The sequence below is a fragment of the Corvus moneduloides genome, chromosome 16 (genome assembly GCF_009650955.1).
Source record: "Corvus moneduloides isolate bCorMon1 chromosome 16, bCorMon1.pri, whole genome shotgun sequence".
Classification (NCBI taxonomy): Eukaryota; Metazoa; Chordata; class Aves; order Passeriformes; family Corvidae; genus Corvus; species Corvus moneduloides.
In genome coordinates this window covers 3,618,164-3,637,143 of record NC_045491.1, presented here as the reverse complement: position 1 = coordinate 3,637,143, position 18,980 = coordinate 3,618,164, and the positions used below count along the sequence as shown (strand labels likewise).

The 18,980-nt window shown below is 46.8% G+C and overlaps 2 protein-coding genes across 2 annotated transcripts in view; one reads left to right on the top strand and one right to left on the bottom strand.

The window, feature by feature from the left end:
• The window catches only part of ADAP1 (ArfGAP with dual PH domains 1), a 50,698-nt gene extending 45,789 nt beyond the window's left edge, over positions 1–4,909 (top strand). Inside the window, exons 7-11 of the mRNA XM_032126219.1 lie at positions 1,053–1,136; positions 2,052–2,114; positions 2,474–2,545; positions 2,979–3,207; positions 3,598–4,909. Coding sequence (XP_031982110.1) covers positions 1,053–1,136; positions 2,052–2,114; positions 2,474–2,545; positions 2,979–3,207; positions 3,598–3,626 — 477 coding nt within the window. The 3' untranslated portion in view covers positions 3,627–4,909. The remainder of the gene's footprint in view (positions 1–1,052; positions 1,137–2,051; positions 2,115–2,473; positions 2,546–2,978; positions 3,208–3,597) is intronic.
• Positions 4,910–6,358: 1,449 nt separating this feature from the next.
• GET4 (guided entry of tail-anchored proteins factor 4) lies at positions 6,359–18,434 on the bottom strand. Its single transcript, XM_032126220.1, has 9 exons — positions 18,219–18,434; positions 13,833–13,911; positions 13,337–13,418; positions 12,879–13,028; positions 11,110–11,248; positions 9,172–9,312; positions 9,012–9,087; positions 8,760–8,832; positions 6,359–7,707 (listed from the first exon to the last, which is right to left on the bottom strand). The coding sequence occupies exons 1-9, from the start codon at positions 18,374–18,376 to the stop codon at positions 7,619–7,621; spliced, it is 987 nt and encodes a 328-aa protein (XP_031982111.1). The 5' UTR covers positions 18,377–18,434; the 3' UTR covers positions 6,359–7,618.
• Between the last annotated feature and the right edge of the window lie 546 nt (positions 18,435–18,980).

Here is an 18,980-nt window from a genome sequence, read left to right as displayed (position 1 = left end):
TCCTTACCCTGACCATTTTTAGAGCATAAAAAAAGTTTAAATCTTAGAGAAGGCCAACTTCTCCTTTGATATAGTCTTCCCTACGCTACAGCGACCTCACCTGAAAGGGTTGGCAGTGTTTATTTTAGGATTAAGTCTGGCTCATTGAACACATCCCTGATCTGATGTGTGAAGCTTCACATGCATTAACGACAGCAGGACAGCTCAGCATCCCTCTCCCTGTGCTCAGCATCCCAGGCAGGGCAGCTCTTAATCTCCCTTCCAACATGCCTTTCCTTGTCCCACAGTCTCAGACCACAAGGCAGTGTTTCAGTGCTCCCTGTGTGGATCACTTAAAATTAACGTGGCATTTCTCATCAAAACCTTCAGAGGCATACAGCACAAGCTCTAGGGTCTTACCAGAGACAAGTGAACACATGGCTCTAAAAACAAAAGAATTATAAAACAATTGTTTTGTAGGAGGGGAAAAAAATGGAGAGAGATTTTTGCCAAGGAAAGAGAGAAGTGCCAGAGCTTCTTGGACTTCAGTATCACTGTGGGTGTCCCTGAAGGGCTCACAGACACAGCTGATAGACTGGGATAGAGAGATGTTTAGCTACTCTTTGAGCAAAACATTGAAGTATGTATCTGGAATTTGGGTGGGATGCAGGCATTGCTCAGGTGTCCTGCTGAAGGGGCAGGGGTGGGTGGGTGGGCAGGCTGCAGCAGCCAGCATGAGCCCAGCCATGTTTATAGGGTCAGCTCAATATCTCAAATGCTCATTTGGGGCTGCTTTTGCCAGTTCAGAGATGTGTTTAAATCCTTCCCTCTGCAGAAATCCCCCTTTGTGCTCACTGGAAGCTGCAGAGCTCTGCACACGTCTGGCAGCCCGGAACAGCAGCTGAATATTCCCCATCCTTCACCTTTTTGCTGTATTCTGTGCTTTTTAGGATCGCTGCTACATTGTGCTCTGTTGCTGGGGCCAGAGTGATGGGAGAGACAGAACACAGCGGGCTCAGGTTCTTTTGTGTGCAGGCTGCATTCCTCACTCTGCTCTTCTCCCTCGTTATTAGGAAATAGTGGATTGGTTCAACGCCATCCGGGCAGCACGCTTCCATTACTTACAAGTGGCATTCCCTGGAGCCAGTGACTCTGATGTGAGTGTTCCTGCAGGATTGGTTGGGTGGTTTGGTTCTTTTTCTCCCCCTCTCGCTCATTTTTAGCATCCTGTTAACAAGCTGGAAGGCTTGGGGAGTGCTCCATCCTTCGGAGCGTTCTGCAATTACCGGGCTGAGATGATTGTGGTGGGATGCTGAGCCCACGTGCAGCACCTGCTCCCAGCACCCAGCCTTGGGCCCCGTGCACACACACACACACACGGGCTGTGGGAGGAACTCCAGCACTGGCACGCCTGAGCATCTGTCTCAAAGGGTGCTGCTGTAATTACAAAAGCCAAAACAAAGGCTGGAAGGCAGGAAAGATGAGGGCAGAAAGATGTCAGTGCCGTGCCCGAGTTCTTCTCTGCGGGTCAGCGCAGCCTGGCTTATAAATGCCTGTGTTTTGTGTGTGCTGGAGCTGCTAATTGTGTTACCCCTGGCTAATGCAATTCCAGAGGCTGCTCTGACGTGCTGTCAGCCAGGGCTGTGTGCTGGGCTGTAACGTCACTGTGGAGGTGCTTGTTGATTACTCCCTGCTACCTCCTTGGCTGTAGATTTTGAAATCTAATTGCATTTCCTGCCTTCTATCAATTATCTGGGAGGGGTCCAGTCGTGGTTCTGCAGGGTGGCTCTGTCCCTGGCTGCCCTGCACCCTGAGGGCTTTGGGAGATTCTCCTGGAGGCTGCTGGCTGTGCTGGGGAGCTGCTCCAAGGTGTTTCATGGCTGCGCCCTCCTCTTCTGAGCTCTGTGGAGGAGGAGGACTGGAGCTCCCAGGCAGGGCTGTGGGGTGGGCTCAGGGCTGGGGGCACACTCAGTGTGGGTTTTCCTTCCAGTGACCCCCCCAGCCCTGCCCAGCACACCCCAGTCCCCCCCATCTGACACTGTTCTCTTTTCTGTCCTCTTTGGTTGCTCCAGCTGGTGCCAAAGCTTTCTAGAAACTACCTGAAGGAAGGATACATGGAGAAAACAGGGCCAAAGGTAGGATATGAAGCATTTTTCAGGGGCTCTGTATGGCCCCAAGAAGGGGTTGCTGGTGGGACAAACCAACCCTTGCCAGAGAGGCAAAGTTGTAACTCTGTGAATGTGTTTAATGCACTTTCCTCACCTGGGAGCAAATGTTAAAAAAATTCAAGATCACATCACAAACTCAATGCCCCTTCCTGGTACAGCTGGCCCAGACCCTGGCTGTGGTGGCTCATGATGGCCCAGAAGCCATCTGTTCCCAGCTCCCCCAGCCCATCAGGCTTCTCCAAGTGCTTTGAGACTCCTGGGTCATGCCTGGTTAGAGAGAAGCTGTGCTGTTTCCGTGTGTGATCTGGCATTTTTTGACTCTTCAGCAAACAGAGGGGTTCAAGAAGCGATGGTTCACCATGGATGACCGACGGCTCATGTATTTCAAAGATCCCCTGGTAAGATGAGGGTGCCTGGGCTGCCTGTTAGGAATTATCTGCAATACTACCACTATTAATAATCAGAGTGGTAATAATAGTAGTATTAATCTGCAGTGAAGTGTAAGAAGCTGCTGGGGGAGCCAAGAGGGCACAACGCTGTCGCTGCCTAGTGGCTCTGCCTGGTGTCCAGCCTGCAGCAGCCCTGTGCATAAATACCAAAAACTCTTTAGAAGCCCTGTCCACCGGACATTTTGCCTCTGGGTTTTGGCTCCCTGGTGTTGGTGCTGCATTGTGGGTGCCCCTGGGGGAGAAGCAGGGGTTTGGGGGTTGCTGGTGCTGTTGGGGTTTGGCTGATGGGCTTGTGGCTGCTGCCGGGTGAGCTGTCCTGGCTGCCGGGGATGCAGAGCTCCCTTCCCACTCACCCCTGCCTGACTGCTCTGCTGTCTCCTAGGATGCCTTTGCTAGAGGGGAGGTTTTTATTGGGAGCAAGGAAAACAGCTACAAGGTGCTGGAAGGGCTCCCGCCATCCACGCAGGGGAACCACTGGCAGCACGGGATAACCATCGTCACCCCGGACCGGAAATTCCTCTTTGCCTGCGAGACGGAGGACGACCAGCTGGAGTGGATCACCACCTTTCAGAAAGTTATAAGCCGGCCCATGCTGCCTCAGGAATACGCAGGTGTGTTTCCTGGGGAGGGCTGGGTGCCAGCCCTGGCCCTGCCGTGGGCTGTGGGCTGGAGGATGGGATGGCTGGAGGGGGATTGGGGATGCAGGATGCTGCTCCCTCCTGCGCCGTGTGAGCGAGGCAGCCCTTCGCTGCCCAGGGGATGCAAGGGCTGTTTAACCAGAGAGGGGCTTGCCCTGGGAGGAGGAGGATGGTATCCTTCCCTCTTCATTGCCTCTGGTGTGATGTCCATGCTGCTGTAAGGATCAGTGATATGGTTATAAGGGTAATTGGAGCCAAGAAGCATCGGTAAGGACCATTCTCAGGGTGGGCTTGTGCCAGGCTGTCACCACCTGCCAGTGCTTGTCCTGTTCAACTTTATTTTCTCTGTTTTTTTCCTTTCAGTGGAAGCCCATTTCAAACATAAACCTTAGCTGGGACTGGCTGGGCAGACCTGAGGAGTGAGCTTCTGTTTACAACACAACGTGGTTTTATTTGAAATGTTAAAAATAATGAATAATAACAGTAATAATAATAACAATAATAATACTTCCCTTTCCCCTCATCATTCACTTGATCATGTCAGAAGGGCGGCAGTGGAACGTCGGAGAAGATCCTGATCCAACTTGAAATTCAGCTCTGTGGCTGCTCTGTGGGATGGGACAGGTGGTCCTGCCACCCCATCACCCTGCACCCACTGGAAGGGGCATCCCACCTGGCTTCAGCAGGATGGCAGAGACTGTTGGTGGCACATCCCTGGGGCAGATGGGACTTTTCCCCATGCACAGGTCGCTGGGTGCTGGAGCTGAGCATCCCTGCACTTCAGATGGCTGCCAGCCCTTTTTTCAGAGGGGCTGCAAGTCCCCAAGGGCTGACATCCCTGTGGGATGGGAAACAGCCTGGAAACACACGAAATGGTGCTGTGCAGAACAGCTGAGCCTGCCATGGCACCGGGGTAAATGATAAGTAAATTATCCCCCTGGGGACTGGTGGTGATGCTGTACCTGGATAGGGTCAAATAGGATTTTGGAATAGAGGAAATGGGCATCATCAGCCTCGTTACTGCTTAACGAAGGGCAGGGAGGAAGGGGCTGCAAGGGGGACACCAACCCATGAGGTGATGCTGGGGAAGCAGAGCTTTGGGGGCCAGGCCTGCATTCGGCTCCCTGGGTCATCCCTGTTCCATGGTCTGGGGGGCTTTGCCCCATTTGGGGAGCCCCGTATGGAGCTGGGGGTTGAGCTTTATCTGCAGTTTTCCTGACAGGCACCATCAAAGCCTGTCCCAGCTCACTCCCAGCAGGCACATCCCTTCTCCAGACTTGGTGGTTGCACTTTTCCCCCCAATAATTCAATTTTTTTTTTTTGTTGATTTTTCTTTTCCTGCCAAAAAAAAAAAAAAAAAAAAAAGACAAAAAAAAAAAGGCAAAAAAAAAAAAAGCTGCTTGAAGTGATGTCTCAGCGCGGTGTTGAGCACTGTAATTCCTGCAGTCAGGGCGGGCGGGCTGGGACCTGCACACCAGGTGCTGGATTTTTACCCAAAAATGAGATTCTGGCGTGCCCTGCAGGCGCAGCCCTGGCCATGGACCTGTCCGACGTGTTTCTTAGATTGGTTGTGTATCTGAGAGCATCTCATCGGCTGTGTGCATTCGTTCTGTCACTGGTAAGACAACTGTGGTACTAAATGTCATTCGAACCAATAAATTATTATTATGTCAGAGCCGTGGCCGTGTGGTGCTGGGGCAGGGGAGGGAGGTGGGGTTGAAAAGCAGCAAATGGAATCAAGGAGGTGCTGGCAGAGCCCTGGGGGTGTGGGACACCCACAAAACCCTCTGCCCCACCCTGGCACAGTGTGTATTGTTTTATATATTATTTGTGTATATGTGTGTTTTATACAGTGCATGTTCTGTGTATTTTCTCTCCAGTACTTTACGTGTGCACACACATACACAAAGGAGAGCTGGTTCTTAGTAACAGAGAAAGCAGCTTTGGGAAGGGATTGCTGGCTGTTCACAGCCAGCTATAAACTGCACAGGGGATAGAGTGTAATACATGAAATGTGTGTGTGTGTATGAGCTGTTCATATGCACACGTTCATGTATAGATGTAGCACTCAGACAGACTCAATTTACAAATACATGAGCTAAATGTATTTCATACTCCTGTATATGTATAGAGACATTTCTATACTTTGTTTTATAAAATATGTGATTATATATTATATACACATGTGCATGCTTTATAGACATATAATTTATAAGCATATTTATAAATTTAAGGTGAATATATTGCATATAAACATACATATATCTGCATGCACATGTGTAAGCATAACTATAATTATATATTTAACTTCTATTAAAAGTATTTATATGTTACACACACACTGTCACTCACACCTACTTACCAACCCAGGCACGGCAGAAGCAGGGAGAGGACAGACTGGGCTCCTTGTTTGTGTTTATAGGTAGCTGTAAAAATTGTTTTGTGTGCATGTATAATTAAGAATAATTTAAGAATATTAGAAATTATATGCCATACAATTATATAATCATGAGCTATACAAAAGGCTGTTTATATGTGTGTGCATATACATGTATTTTAAATTCCTGGGTAAATATTTTATACACACACACACATATATACTGCTGTAATTATTGAATATACATTTTGTATGTCCACAGCACTGGAGCACTGCCCTCCTGTCAGGGCTGGGGTTTTGGGATCAGGGCAAATGCAGGGCTCACACTGGGGGCTGCTGGAGGCTGCAGACAGCTGAAGCCAACAACCTCACACTGGGTCTTACATACAGGACACAGGAGGGGATGTGCTGGACACCTGTGGACACTTTACACTGCCTGAGAGGCACCTTCCTCGCAGCCAAAGGCACTGAAATGATGTGGTTCTAAACCTCTGCTGCTGTCCCAGATCATTTATTAAATGTCTACAGCACCATCTTGGGTAGGGAGCTCTTAACTTGCTGCCCAGCAAAGCAATCCCCATCTGCTCCAGCCATTCCAATATTCCACTACAATTCTGCCTTTAGTGCACAGAGGTGAAGCTGCAGCACTGAGGGCTGAATGACCCACAGTCAAATGCAGAGTGAAAAAAATAGCAAGGAAAGTAAAGCTCTGCTTGGGAAATTCTTAGAAAGCAGCAGTATCGCACATCCTGGTATAAAGTGTTTATTTGAGACTTCACAATTAACACAAAGTCTTCCTGTCAATGCCTTTTTTTTTTTTCCATACAGTCAATAAATTTGTATTAATCCCTCCCCCATGCATGATTGCTGTTTATTAATCTAAGCCTTTTTATTTTCATCGTGAAAAAATAAAGCGTTTCCCCACCCTTTCAGCTGTTCCCTGTACCAGACTGTGCTGCATTACAGAGGAGATGGAGAATGGCTATGCCTACTGCTGGGGGTGAAGTTACTCCATTATTTATTGATTTATTCTTTTCTTAACAGAAAGTGTTAAATGAATCAATCACCCAAGAAAAATAAATATATCATAAAGAACCAGGAGCTCTGCAGTATCCCTTTTCTTGCCATGCAGCCCAGTTCAAACACATACCCTGCCCACGGCAAACCGCTCCGCTCACAGCAACGCCGCCGCCTGCACGTACAGCTGGGAACTTACACTGGCAAGATCTCTTCCAAAGGAGTAGAGCCACGAGCCACAGGAGGTATTTTAGATGCCAAATTTTTATACCTAGGCAAGAGAGATCCACCTGGAAGCCAATTACCTGCGTTCCACTGATGGGCTTTTACTCAAGAGTAATTCAACCTTGTGCTTTTCAGGAAGTATCGGCTAAACACACGTGTGGGCTCAGCCAGAGCCTGGCCTTGGGGAGAGGGGCAGGCAGTATGAAGGGTGTGCACGTTACACGTGGCAGTGGAAGCAAGTTCTTGTATCAATGTCTCTTGGATGTGCATCTCAAATTATGCTGCTTGGCTCGTCTCGCAGTACTTTTGGCACCAGCCTCGCAAATCAATTATTCAATTGCTCCCCCTGCCTTTGGAGATCTTCCTTGGAAGAGGGCAGAGGGCAAGGAGGCTTTCTCAGAACAGAGACGGTATTGGGTAGGCCGTGAAGGACAAGCCCCATGGTTATGCTTTATTGAATGACTGTGCAAAAGGGAATACTGCATCAGAAACCACAGGCTATGTTTAACCAGTCCCCAGCCGCTGGATCGGAACCCCACTAACAACCGCTCCCATTGGTTCGTTCGGCTACTTTTTGTTGGTTTCTTTCTTTTTTTTTTTTACATAAATAATATAGACCGACAGTATAAACATTTCAGCAACCATTTCTAAAAGACCAGAGGAGCCCTTTTAGGAGCCAAGAAACAACTGCAGGATTCAAATTCCAAAAGTGTCTTTGGAGTCATCGAACCATCAGATTTACACGGCACCCAATGACAACAACATTCAGTCGAGCTCGATAGGACTGCTGTCTTCCTGACCATCTTCTGTGTCATCATCTTCCCCAGTTCCCATCAGACTGTTTAAAAGATTACCTACAATAAAATACAGGACAGTCAAAATCATTAATTTTACATTCTCATCTCAAGACCTTTTAACTGATCTTCCATCCTGCTACGATACAGATATCTGTAACAAAAAAACCCCAAGAGTTTTGAAGTAAAAGAGTCTCAGCAAGACATCAGTAATCCCACACTGGTTTCCATTAAGAATATTGGTTTGGGAAGCTGTACACTCTTAGCTGTAATACTGATACTGTTCCTTCTCCAAGAATACACTGGAAAAACCCAAAGTCACATATTTATGTGCTATAGTTGCACCCTCAGAGGGAAAAGGCCCTAATCAAAAGAGGAAAAACACACCTCCAGCAGTGAAACTCTCAAAAAGCAGCCACAGTCTGCAGCACGCTGTAAAAAAAATTGTCTGAAACTCACAGGCATCAATTTAAAGGTGCCTGAATTGCTGAAAAGCAAATTACAGATGGTAAAAACATGATGTCCATGTTTTTCATCAAACTTTGGATATCAGTGAACTGACTGTAGGTAAAGCTTCAAGTCAGTTTACAAACAAAGCAGCTTAGTTCTCAGGGAAAACATTCAATTTTATTCACATTTTGCTCAAGAGCCAGGAAATGAGGGCTGAATTTCTCTATTCCCTTTCAGTCCTTGTAGAAGGGCAGTATTAATTTCAGAACTTTCTCTTTGGGCACATTCATGTTGTATCAGCACTGATTATATTCCTACCAAAGCCCCATACTTAATTTAAGAAAAATCACACTGAACTTTGAGGAAATTAAGCTTTAACACCAGTGAGATGCTTCTTTACATTAGGAAGCTGTACCATAATGTCAAAACTTAACCATAAGAGTCTTTTTAGTGCTTCTCCCCTTCTCAGTGATGAAAAGTCCACAAGCTCCACCAAACTAATTCCACATGCAACCCATTAATCTTGTATTCTACAGCAGGGGCTGTTCCTACAGGCTATGAAAAGAATTATAAATTCCTTAGAATAAATTATCTGTTTCCAACACAGATGTTTTATCCAGGTCACTGAACAAAGTCTGGAGGTACCTACAAGCAGAGCTTACCTAGCAATCCCCCGTAGGACGAGGTCTGCTTGGGTGGAACTCCGAAGAAAAGCTGTCCTATTCTATCTAGGTACTGTAGGGATACAAGACCAAAAAAAAGTCAATTACTTCATTTACAGGTGGAAATACTATGGGCAGAAACCACCCACACAAGGTAAAGCACCAGCTCCTATCTACAAGTCACAAAGCTGGAGACAATCAGCCATGATTTCACTAATTCACAGAGTTAAATCCTGTTTCTGAGTGACTCACCTCATTATACATGGGGTCTCTTTTCAGCGAAGGTTGATACTGTTCACACAATACTGTAAATACTGTTAGTTTTCCTCTAGAAAGGAAACAACCAAAAATGTAATCTCAGTTAAAAACTGAAAAGGAAACCAAGAACAACACGACAGAAATCAGACTGTACCCATCAACTGCCAACAACAGAAACCAGATGAAGTTTAGCAGTGGTTGCACAAAGGGTGGACCCTTCTCTATTGAAGGATGTTTCTGTGTGTATGTCGTAAAAACAACTGATGCGCTGGTCTTATTTTTTAAGCAGAGAAATCTGAAAAAGGAAAGAGAACGGGGCAAGTTAAAAACAAAGGGCAGAGAAATGCTTTCACCACAGAAAAAGGGAAGCCAAAATCTACTTCACTTGTGCATAGAGGCCATTTCAGGCTTGAACTGATGGCAAAACACAACTGGTAGAGATGTACATCTTGGGGACGGTTTGGCCATCAGCTGAGGAAGGGGAAAATCACTACTAGAACACACTGTGGAATAGGCAGGTTGGGAGGGAAAACAGACATTAAATATTAATAGAATGAGTTTAACCAGGATCTAAGCAGATTGTACAGGATGGTTACTGAAAGAGAGCACCAATTTAATCAAAATGTGGAAAGACTGGCTACCCTGTAATTCACATTAACGTGATATTACATCTACTGGTCCAGAGTTTACTATGTTGAGGTGAAAACTGAATTAAAGACCCATTCATCCCCAACACATCTCCCTTTAGTATGTATCTGTCAGTATTTGTTGACTCTCATTCTATTCCACCTCAACATAATGTGGCATCAGGACCACTAACAGCTTAACACACATGCCTAAAAGTCTCATAATAAAGCTGTACTTCGAGCTCCCAAGCCATTTGTCCCCAACAGATTGATCCCCCAAACAGATCAAATCCTTGTTCAGGTTCAGTTAATTTAACTGGCAATCTCTGCAAGTCCCATTGGCCTAACAGGCTTTATCTGGGACAAATGCTGTCAGCAAGCACTAGGAAGGCTGCCACAAGCCATCTCATTTTTGATGGCCGGCTGGCCCCTAATTCTGCACCCTCACATGTGCAAGGGCTTGGGGCTGTTTTGCCTCCCTGCTAGCAAGGAACTGCAATTAATTTCATTAGAGAATAAACTGCTATATAAGAGGATTTAACACAGTATTTGACATGCAGGCCAGTAAAGGATGCGGTAGAAGTGCTGTATAAACACTGAAAAAATAATCTCTTAACTTCTCCACAGAATTTCTCCCCACAGAATGGTTTGAGTCCTGCATACACTGGATTTCCATAAAGGATTTGCTAATTTCTCAAAATCACAGCAATCTATAGCAACCAGCTATAAAGCAGGACAAATCTGACATGACAGCTCACTGCTGCCAAAAGAGAAACTTGCTCTCACCTCCTCCCTCTCCCCCAACACCTACTCTCTCCCTGACTCCCTGCCACACAGTCCTGTCTCCACCTCCTCCTCAGACTCCTCCATGAGCTGCTTTCCCTGCCTGAAGAAAGCCATCAGCTGATTAAACACAGTAAAATTGGCTTTGTCAACCTTCATTCTACATGAGCTCTGCAAAAGCACATAATAGCTTGCATTCCCACCTCCTACAAAATAAATGCCAAAAATGAGAGCCAGCAGCAACTCTGTCAAGGCAAGAGCCATCAAGCTGCTCCTTATCCAGGCTGACCATGACAAGTTGTCTCTTAGGACCTGAGGGAGAGCAAGTTCTCAGCTAAAGGTTAATATAAGGCCTGCTTGAGTCCAGTCTCTGTAAGAACATATAGATAAGCCCTAACTAGACATAAAGCAGTGTTAACAAAGCTAAGAATTGTGCTTTCAGAGTTAAACAGATTACATTCATTCTTCAGGCAATTAACATAATTCAGGTTTTGACCTTAGTATTTTTATTTTTTCTCTCCCCAGTCTGACGAATTTAACACATCGGTTTTCAGACGGTTTTCTCCTGTTGTTGTTCTGGCCAGTTTCACAGTTTCTTTTGCAAAGGCTGTGTGGTTAAATTAGATTGGTCCCACACATAATGTCATCTCAGCAAAATGCTTCAAGAGAAGTTTAACACCTACTGTAGTACTGCCTGAGCTACAAACATGTCCACCTCACTGCGGTATCCGCGGGACGAGGAGTATTCCACCAGCATATTTGCACAGCCCTCACCATCTGTGGAGTGCAAGAAGTGATACCGAGATTCACTATAGTTTTGCTCTAGAAAAAGAAAAAGGAAAAGGCTTTTAAGAAGTCAGATCATTGTACCTGAATGGAAAAAGAAATTTATTAGGCTTGTACTTTATTAGCTGGTAAAAGAACAAGAGTTACAGGTGTTGTATGTAAACAAGACAGCTAGTAAAAAGTCTGTAAGTTACAGACAATTTATAAAGGGAGATAATAACAAGTTTTATCCTAAATACATTTGAACAACTGCTATTGAACAACTGTTAAATACAGTTTACTCAACTACAGCTACTGCTGGCTTGAACTTCGGTCATATCATTTTACCTAAGGGAATGCTGACACTTGATGTGCTATCATCAGTGTTTAGGACAGGAATAAAGAAATTCCATATTAGACCATGTGCACCAAGAAGTCAAACAGCACCTTCAGAGTCCTTCTTTCCTTTCCTATTTTTAGCTTAGCCCACTCTTGCTATCAAAATTAAAATCATTTCCATAAGCTGAACAGAACAGCAGTTATACAGGAAAAATGGTGTAAGAAATGGCAGTGATTTGTCAGAACCTGAAGCAAAGGAGTGTGCAAAACCGCTGCAATGACAAAACTGGATAGCTGCTAATCTTTTGAATTTGAAAGCTTTTTTTAAGAGATTTGTTTCAAAAATCTGAGCCTTTTGTGATGAAACTCAAAAAGCTACAGACTAAGAAAATGTAGGCATTTTGCTCTTCAAGAGAACAGTGAGCAGGCAGCTACAAAATGGGGACTTTTACTTTCAGAATGCAACTGTTTCTTATCTTAATTGTAGCAGCCTCTAACCTGAATGCTGTAAGAAAAATCCTCCCTTTCTGGCTGGCAGCAGCCATCAGGCTAACATAAATCCCAGGAGAGCAGCTGGGGAATTGCCTATGGCACGCTGAGAGGCTGCAGCATTGACCATTATTGGGTCAGGGTTGTTACATGAAACCACTGTCATCACTTGGCAGCTACTGAAAAATGCAAAATAAACAATCATCTTGCACAGTTATCCAGGAGAAACCACAGAAAAAATGGCACGTATTCAACTGTTCTCAATCACCTTTGCTATGTTTTGAACACAAAACTGTAAATACTGGCTACTATCCACAATTAAAATAATTATTTGGAGCATTTTGTGTTTCTCTTACATCCCATCCCAAGTGATAAAATGGCTCATAAATCAAAGGCAACAGCATTCATTTTGGAATAATCCTGTTGGCCAACTTCTCAAAAAGTACTTAATTACAGTCCAAAGACTGTTTTGGATGCCAGGTGATGTATTTCAATCTTTGTCATGTTTATCCAGGATTTAAAAACAAAAAAACTTGCCAACAGAACATCTTTGCTCCCCAGCAATTTTCCTTCTAATGACACAACTGAACTACCTCAGTATCTAAATGATCAACCTGCCTTTTAGAGAGCCTTACAGCAGTTGTGTTTTGGATTTTGCACTAATATAGAGTTACAGACCCATTTCTTTCCCTGTTAATAACATTAAGAAGACGTTAATGCAAAAATCAGGTAATATCAGAACTCGATCAATCATTTTCATCTCAGCTTCCTTAGATTATTCCCAGAGCAGATCTTTTATAACATCTTGCTTTCAACATTTTCAAAGGAAAACACACAAATGCCAGTTGATTTTTCTTACCTTTCCACAGGGTAATAGCTAGTAACTGGTGTAATTTTGGATGTCCAAGTTTTCCTGATCCCCCACTGGACCATTTTAGTGCTCTGGATACGAAAGCCACTCTTTCGGGAGAATTTGGATCCATTAAACTAAACAATTTAGCCAAGTTTTCTAGAAGCAATAAGATTCAAAAATATTTAGCATTAAGAAAAATAAGATGCTCTGCTGCTTCTGATGCATATCTAAGATCTGTCTTTAAGACAGGCAGCTGTGATAGTTCCAAGCATGCCCACAAAGTCATCAGGAACCCATTATTCTCTAACAAAGTTTCCCCCAGTCCATTCCTATGGGGAAGGTAACCCTTAGCTATGTTGGGAATGCATCCAAAAAAGGATTGCAGCTTTCGAGACTATTAACAAGTCACTGTGAAGGGAAAGCACAACTAAATGCCATTAAACTAAGAGCAAAGGTCACCTCACCTAAAAGGTCTTCTGCTACTTTTGCATCCGACTTCTCCAAAGACTCCAAAACCAGCATGGACAGATCAGCAGCACTGTTTTGCTACAAAACAGACATACACTGGCAGTGATGAATGTATCAGGGCATAAAAAGAAACATCAACAAGAATTTTGGCAGCAGCAGGTTTAATGCTTTTATCAACATCTACAGCTATGGCACAGTATCAAGTCTCAGCCTTTCTGATAAAAAAATTATAGTAATTTGATGGCATCAAAGAGAAGCCTCCAGGAAAGCAGAACGCAGGCATTGTCTGGATGCTCACAAACACTCCTGCTGCATGTTCCAGCTTGGCATAATCCTTCTTTGTGGAGAAAGGCTCAACAAAGAGATAAACCAAAAGATTACAAAGCAACTACCCCAAACATTTACCACTGAGAACTCACCATTCATCTCTCATGATCTTGGGAGTAACAACCCCTTGCCCCCCAAACCACACACAGAAAACCAGTGACTTACCTGGTTATGACTGAAGAACAGTAAAGCCCCTGAATACATTAGTTCTCTTGCTTCTGCATGTTTTCCTTGTGACATATACCTGAAAAAAATACCAAAGCCGTGATAAAAATTACCACTAAGTTAGTTGTGTATGCTTTAAGTTACTTTTACTTAAAGGATTAAAAGATTGCTAAAATTTAAAATAATAACACGGGATTTATTTTTAAATCGGGTTAGTTTTAATAATGATGTAGCTTGAATTGCAAGTTGCAATTTGTTTTCTGCTCCAGACCTGATGGAATAAAATGAAGAATACAGGAATGAAAATGGAGAGCTACAAATCTGTTTGGGGCTGGAACAAGAAAAGGGAATGAACCCAGGACTTCACCTGAGCAAAAGATGCCAACGCACTGAGTCTCTACCAAAGCCATCCCAGTGAAACAATTTTTGGAATACCTCCTGGAGAGCTCACTGACCTTTCCACTGGTCTAAGTCTCTCTGACCACTACAACTCTGCCAGGGGACATCAGCCTGTCCTAGTTCTCTGCTAACAAAAGGAGCTCGTCTCTCATGGGTTCAAGAGTAAGATTAAGTACAGCCAGCAAGATTCACCATGCAACACCTCAAAAGAAACAAAATATAACGCCTCAAAACACACCTTCCACCTTCCTCACTTAAGAGTTAATGAAGAAATAAGGCATGAAAGAATTTGCTGCCAGTGGTTACCTCAGGACCTCTTAGCACAGAGCTGTGATGGCAGCCTCCTGCACATCATCACTGTCAGTAACTACAGCTCTTGGAGAGTCACAGCTCTAGATTATAAACACAGCATTTCCCATAAAAGCAGTTTAGGGGTGGCAGAGTTTCCAAATTCCATTTTTCTTAACTGCTACTCAAAAAGTCTGTGTTCTCAGTGGCTGATTTGCTCATATCAGCAGAGATAAGTGTCAGCCCTACCCTGCTGCTTTAGCACCTGCAGAGTTTGGTTTGTCCTCTGTGACACACCTGGCTGGGCTGTGCCCGTGTCACCCCTTTCTGTTCCTGGGGCCAGGGCAGCCCCTCTGCTCCGGAAGCCCCAAGGCCTCCCAGGCTGTTCCAAAGCCCAAGAGTGCCCATGGGGTAACAGAGGGGTCGGTGGTTTTGGGGGTGGAGCAGTCAGGGGGTGGTGGGACAGCAGGACAGCGTGGCCATGGGGGTCACACTAACCAGAGGGACAACCAGAAGGAGCAGTGCATCCCAAACCTCTTGTGCTGTGTCCCAGATTCCTGTCACATGTGACAGCTCCAGGACAGGCCCTACTGGTAACATCACACAGACAGCAAACAAGGGAGGAGACACTCCTCCCATCTACTCATCAACTCTGAGAAACCCCAAGGTCTTTTATCCAAAACAGAACGGAAATAATGGAAGTGGTGTTTTGGAATAATCCTCAACAACTCGGACTTGCAATCACCATGGTAAATGTGAATCAAATGAATCCGCAGCTCCAACGTTTTATAGCTGGGCTCCCATCCAGGTTTGCTTCTAGGAGTTGGACTCAGCGTGGATCCCCTTCCACAAATTCTACTACCAGTAGATTCACAATGCTATATGGAAGCTCCTAATCTGGGAATAATTACAAAGATACTAAAAGATGCTCAAAACAATTTTACAAAATAAAATACATTTTAAAGAGCTGGGGTTTTTCAAAGAACTTTGATTCGAAAAGTTGTTTAATAAAAATAATAATTGATGACATTGCTCTAGATGGCATTTAGAACAAGAAAAATCCTGGAACACAATATTTATACCAGAAAAATGACCTACAAGTATCAGGAAAATAGAAATGGATGTAACAAGGATGTTACACTTTGAAGAGTGACTCAGTTACCAAATGATGAAGAGAGAAGATTCAGCCCAGCCAGCCTGTGGAGTAACAAACATCACCAGCTCAGGTGTGTTCAGGGGAGCTCAGGGTTAGGCACGAACAGCAGCTTTCCACCTGCTCTGTGGATCACCAAGGGATAATACATCTGCAGGAGGCAGGCTTATGGTAATCTTTCCTCCTCCACTTCTTCCCCTCCTCCGTTCTAAAATACATCTCAGCGCATGAAACTGAGTCAGGATTTCCAGTTTACCCTCTGACAGACAAGACAAATGTTTTACAGGCCCGTGTGTTTAAAAGGAGTAAGCACTTGCTATCCCAATCACAATTCCAGAGCTCATGTCATCCCAATCCACATTAATGCATCTCTGAAAAAATGCTGATTTTTATCACATTTTACAGAGGATTGACAACACTACCCAGCCATGTAAATGTCACCATTTCATTTAACTGAACACATCCTTTCACTTGCATTTAAAATGGAAAAGGCAGGATCTTTGATTCCAAATTAATTCAGGGAGGTTTGAGTATGTGAGTTAATACATCCAGAAGACTGAAGGAGAAGTGACCTCCTGAGCCAAGACTTCTCACACCACTGCAGACACCACATCACATAATCCCTACTACAAAATAGGCCAGGCTTTGTCTTAAATTTAGACTTATTCTCAAATACAATTTAAGTCTTAAGGCCTGGATGGTGCCTCGCTGATCCCATCAGAGGGGTTATGGAAGAACAAACTGATTGAATGTGATGATGCTGGTACACAGGGCAGGGCAGGGCAGGGCAGGGCAGGGCAGGGCAGGCTGTCTGACGTGCACTGGGAGCATAAGTAGGATTATGCACCAAGGACTTTCTTCCCCCACTTCTTCCATGACTGCTGTTTCTCTGTGCTTACTCACAGGCCTGTTCTCATCCTAACACAGATGAGGTCTGAGGACAGCAGACGCAAGACACAGGGCAGGGAGGGTGGTGTCCAGTTTTGGATCTCTCACTTTAGGAAAGACACTGAGAGGCTGGAACATGTCCAGAGAAAGGCAATGGAGCTGGTGAAAGGTCCAGAGCATGAGTCTGATGAAGAGCAGCTGAGGGAGCTGGGGGGGCTCAGCTTGGACAAAAGGAGGCTCGGGGGGAACCTTCTCTCTACAACATCTGAAAGGAGGGTGGAGCCAGATGCTCTTCTCCCAGGCAGCCAGTGACAGGATGAGAGGAAAAGGCTTTAAGGGGAGGTTCAGGAGAAATTTCTTCACAGAAGGGGTGGTCAGGCATTGGAACTGGGCCTGGCTGCCCAGGCAGATGGTGGAGTCACATTCCCTAGAAGGATTCAAGAAACAACCAGAGTGGCATTTAGTGCCACTGTCCAGTTGACAGGTGATAAGCCAAAGATTGACCCTGATGACCTCAGAGGTCTTTCCCAACCTAATTGATTCTGTGAAGCCAATTTTCCATCCTGTCCTCTCCCAGCAGAACCACAAGTCACCAAAGCCGAGACCAACAGAGGAAGCCCTCAGAATAAACACCTTATTCTGTGCACCTGCAAGCAAGAGTCTACATGTTAAATGCTGATGAGAGAAAGGGTGACACCTGCAAATCGCAGCAAATGCGAAAAATGAAGCCTAAAAACGCTTTGCAATACAAACTATTTTCTTACAACAAAAGAGGCAGTAGTAACATTTCTGAATAAATGCTCAGGCCTGCTCTACTTAGTCACTGTCACGTACACAAATACTACACCAAGTGGAATTTATTCTAAAAAGCTCCTCCGCTCCAGGCGATCTGAGAGCTGCCCCTTTCTGACCGCGGCACCAGGGTGACCGTGTCGTGCAACAAAGTAGCCCCATGTCCCGGCTCAGCAACAATCAAATCAACCTTCAAACCCTGAGACTGGCACGACGCAGCCACCTGATGTTTACACTGAGCTGGCAAAGCACCGGCTGCGCAGGGTTCAGCTCCAGGATGGCCCCGGGGCTCGGGGCGAGCCCCGACCCGAGCGCCAGGGGACACCCAGGGGGACAGCCCGAGCCCATCCCGCCGGGCGGGGGGCCTCACTCGGCCTCCCCGGCACGTGGGGCCACCGAGAGACGCTGGGAAACGGGGGGCCGAAATTGCGCTCTGCCCGTGACCTCTGGGCAGTGTGACGCAACACCCCCCGCCCGTCACCGGACGGTGCCCGGGCCGGCGGGGCAGGGACCGGGCCAGGGTCGGGGTTGGCCTCCAAGGGCCGGCGAGCAGCGGCTCCCCGCGCCACCCCGAGCCGCTGACCGAGCCGGCGGAGCTGAAGGAGGTGACGCGGCCGGGCCGGACCGAGCCTGGGGCCGCCGCTCCTCCGGCCCGGCCCGGGCCCCGCTTGGGTCGGCGCCGCGCACCCGCCCCACCCCGCCCCCTCGCGGGCCAATCAGAGAGCGGGGCGCGGAGATGGGCAGGGGCGGCGGCCAATGGGGAGCGGCCGTGGGCGCGGCGGGCGGCAGCGGGGGAGAGTGCGTGGGAAGGCTCTGGAAGGCCGGGCGGGGGAGGGGCGGCGCGGCGGGCCCGGGCGCGGCCCTACCTGAAGAACAGCGTCCGGTACATCTGGTGCGCCTCGTAGTAGTCGCCCTTCTCGACGCTGGCGCGCAGCTTGCCCTCCACGCGCTGCACGCCGCCGCGGTTCCTGCCGCCGCCGCCTTTCGCCGCTTCCTGCTCCGCCGCCATGATCGCCGCCGCCATCAGCGCGGAGGACGGGAGGGGAGGCGGGGGGGCTGGCGCATGCGCACCCAGCCCGGGCGCCCCGCTGCCCGGCTTCCGCCCGTTCGGACGGCGGCCCGCGAGGCTCAAAGCCCGCGGCTGCGCGCGGCGCCCCGAGCGGCCCGGCGGGCGGGGGAGCGGTAGCGGCGGTAGAGGAACCCCGGGAAGCGGAGCCGGGACACGACCGGAGCTGGAGCGCACAACAGCACAGGAAACTGCAGAATAATAATAAAATATATATATCAAGGAATGGTTGATGGAGCGCAGGCAATAAGACTGGCTCAGGACTGCTCTGGCTCAGGGATACAGGCAAGGCTAAGGGAACAGGAATTAAACCAACCCCCCCCCAGCCTGCACACAGCTGAAAGTCATCCCGCAGCGACCCAGGTGTGCCTTTCTTCCAAATCTCCATCTGTGATGTTTACCTACCACCCACACGCTGCTCCTGGACCTACCCCTTAAAGCTTTGTAACTCTGCCCCTTGTAAAAGCCCGAGTGAAATCTCCTCACCCCTGCCCTAGCTCGGAGAAATGTTAAAATCACAATCTTTCCTCACTTATTTAAGCAGCTGATAAAAAAAAAAAAA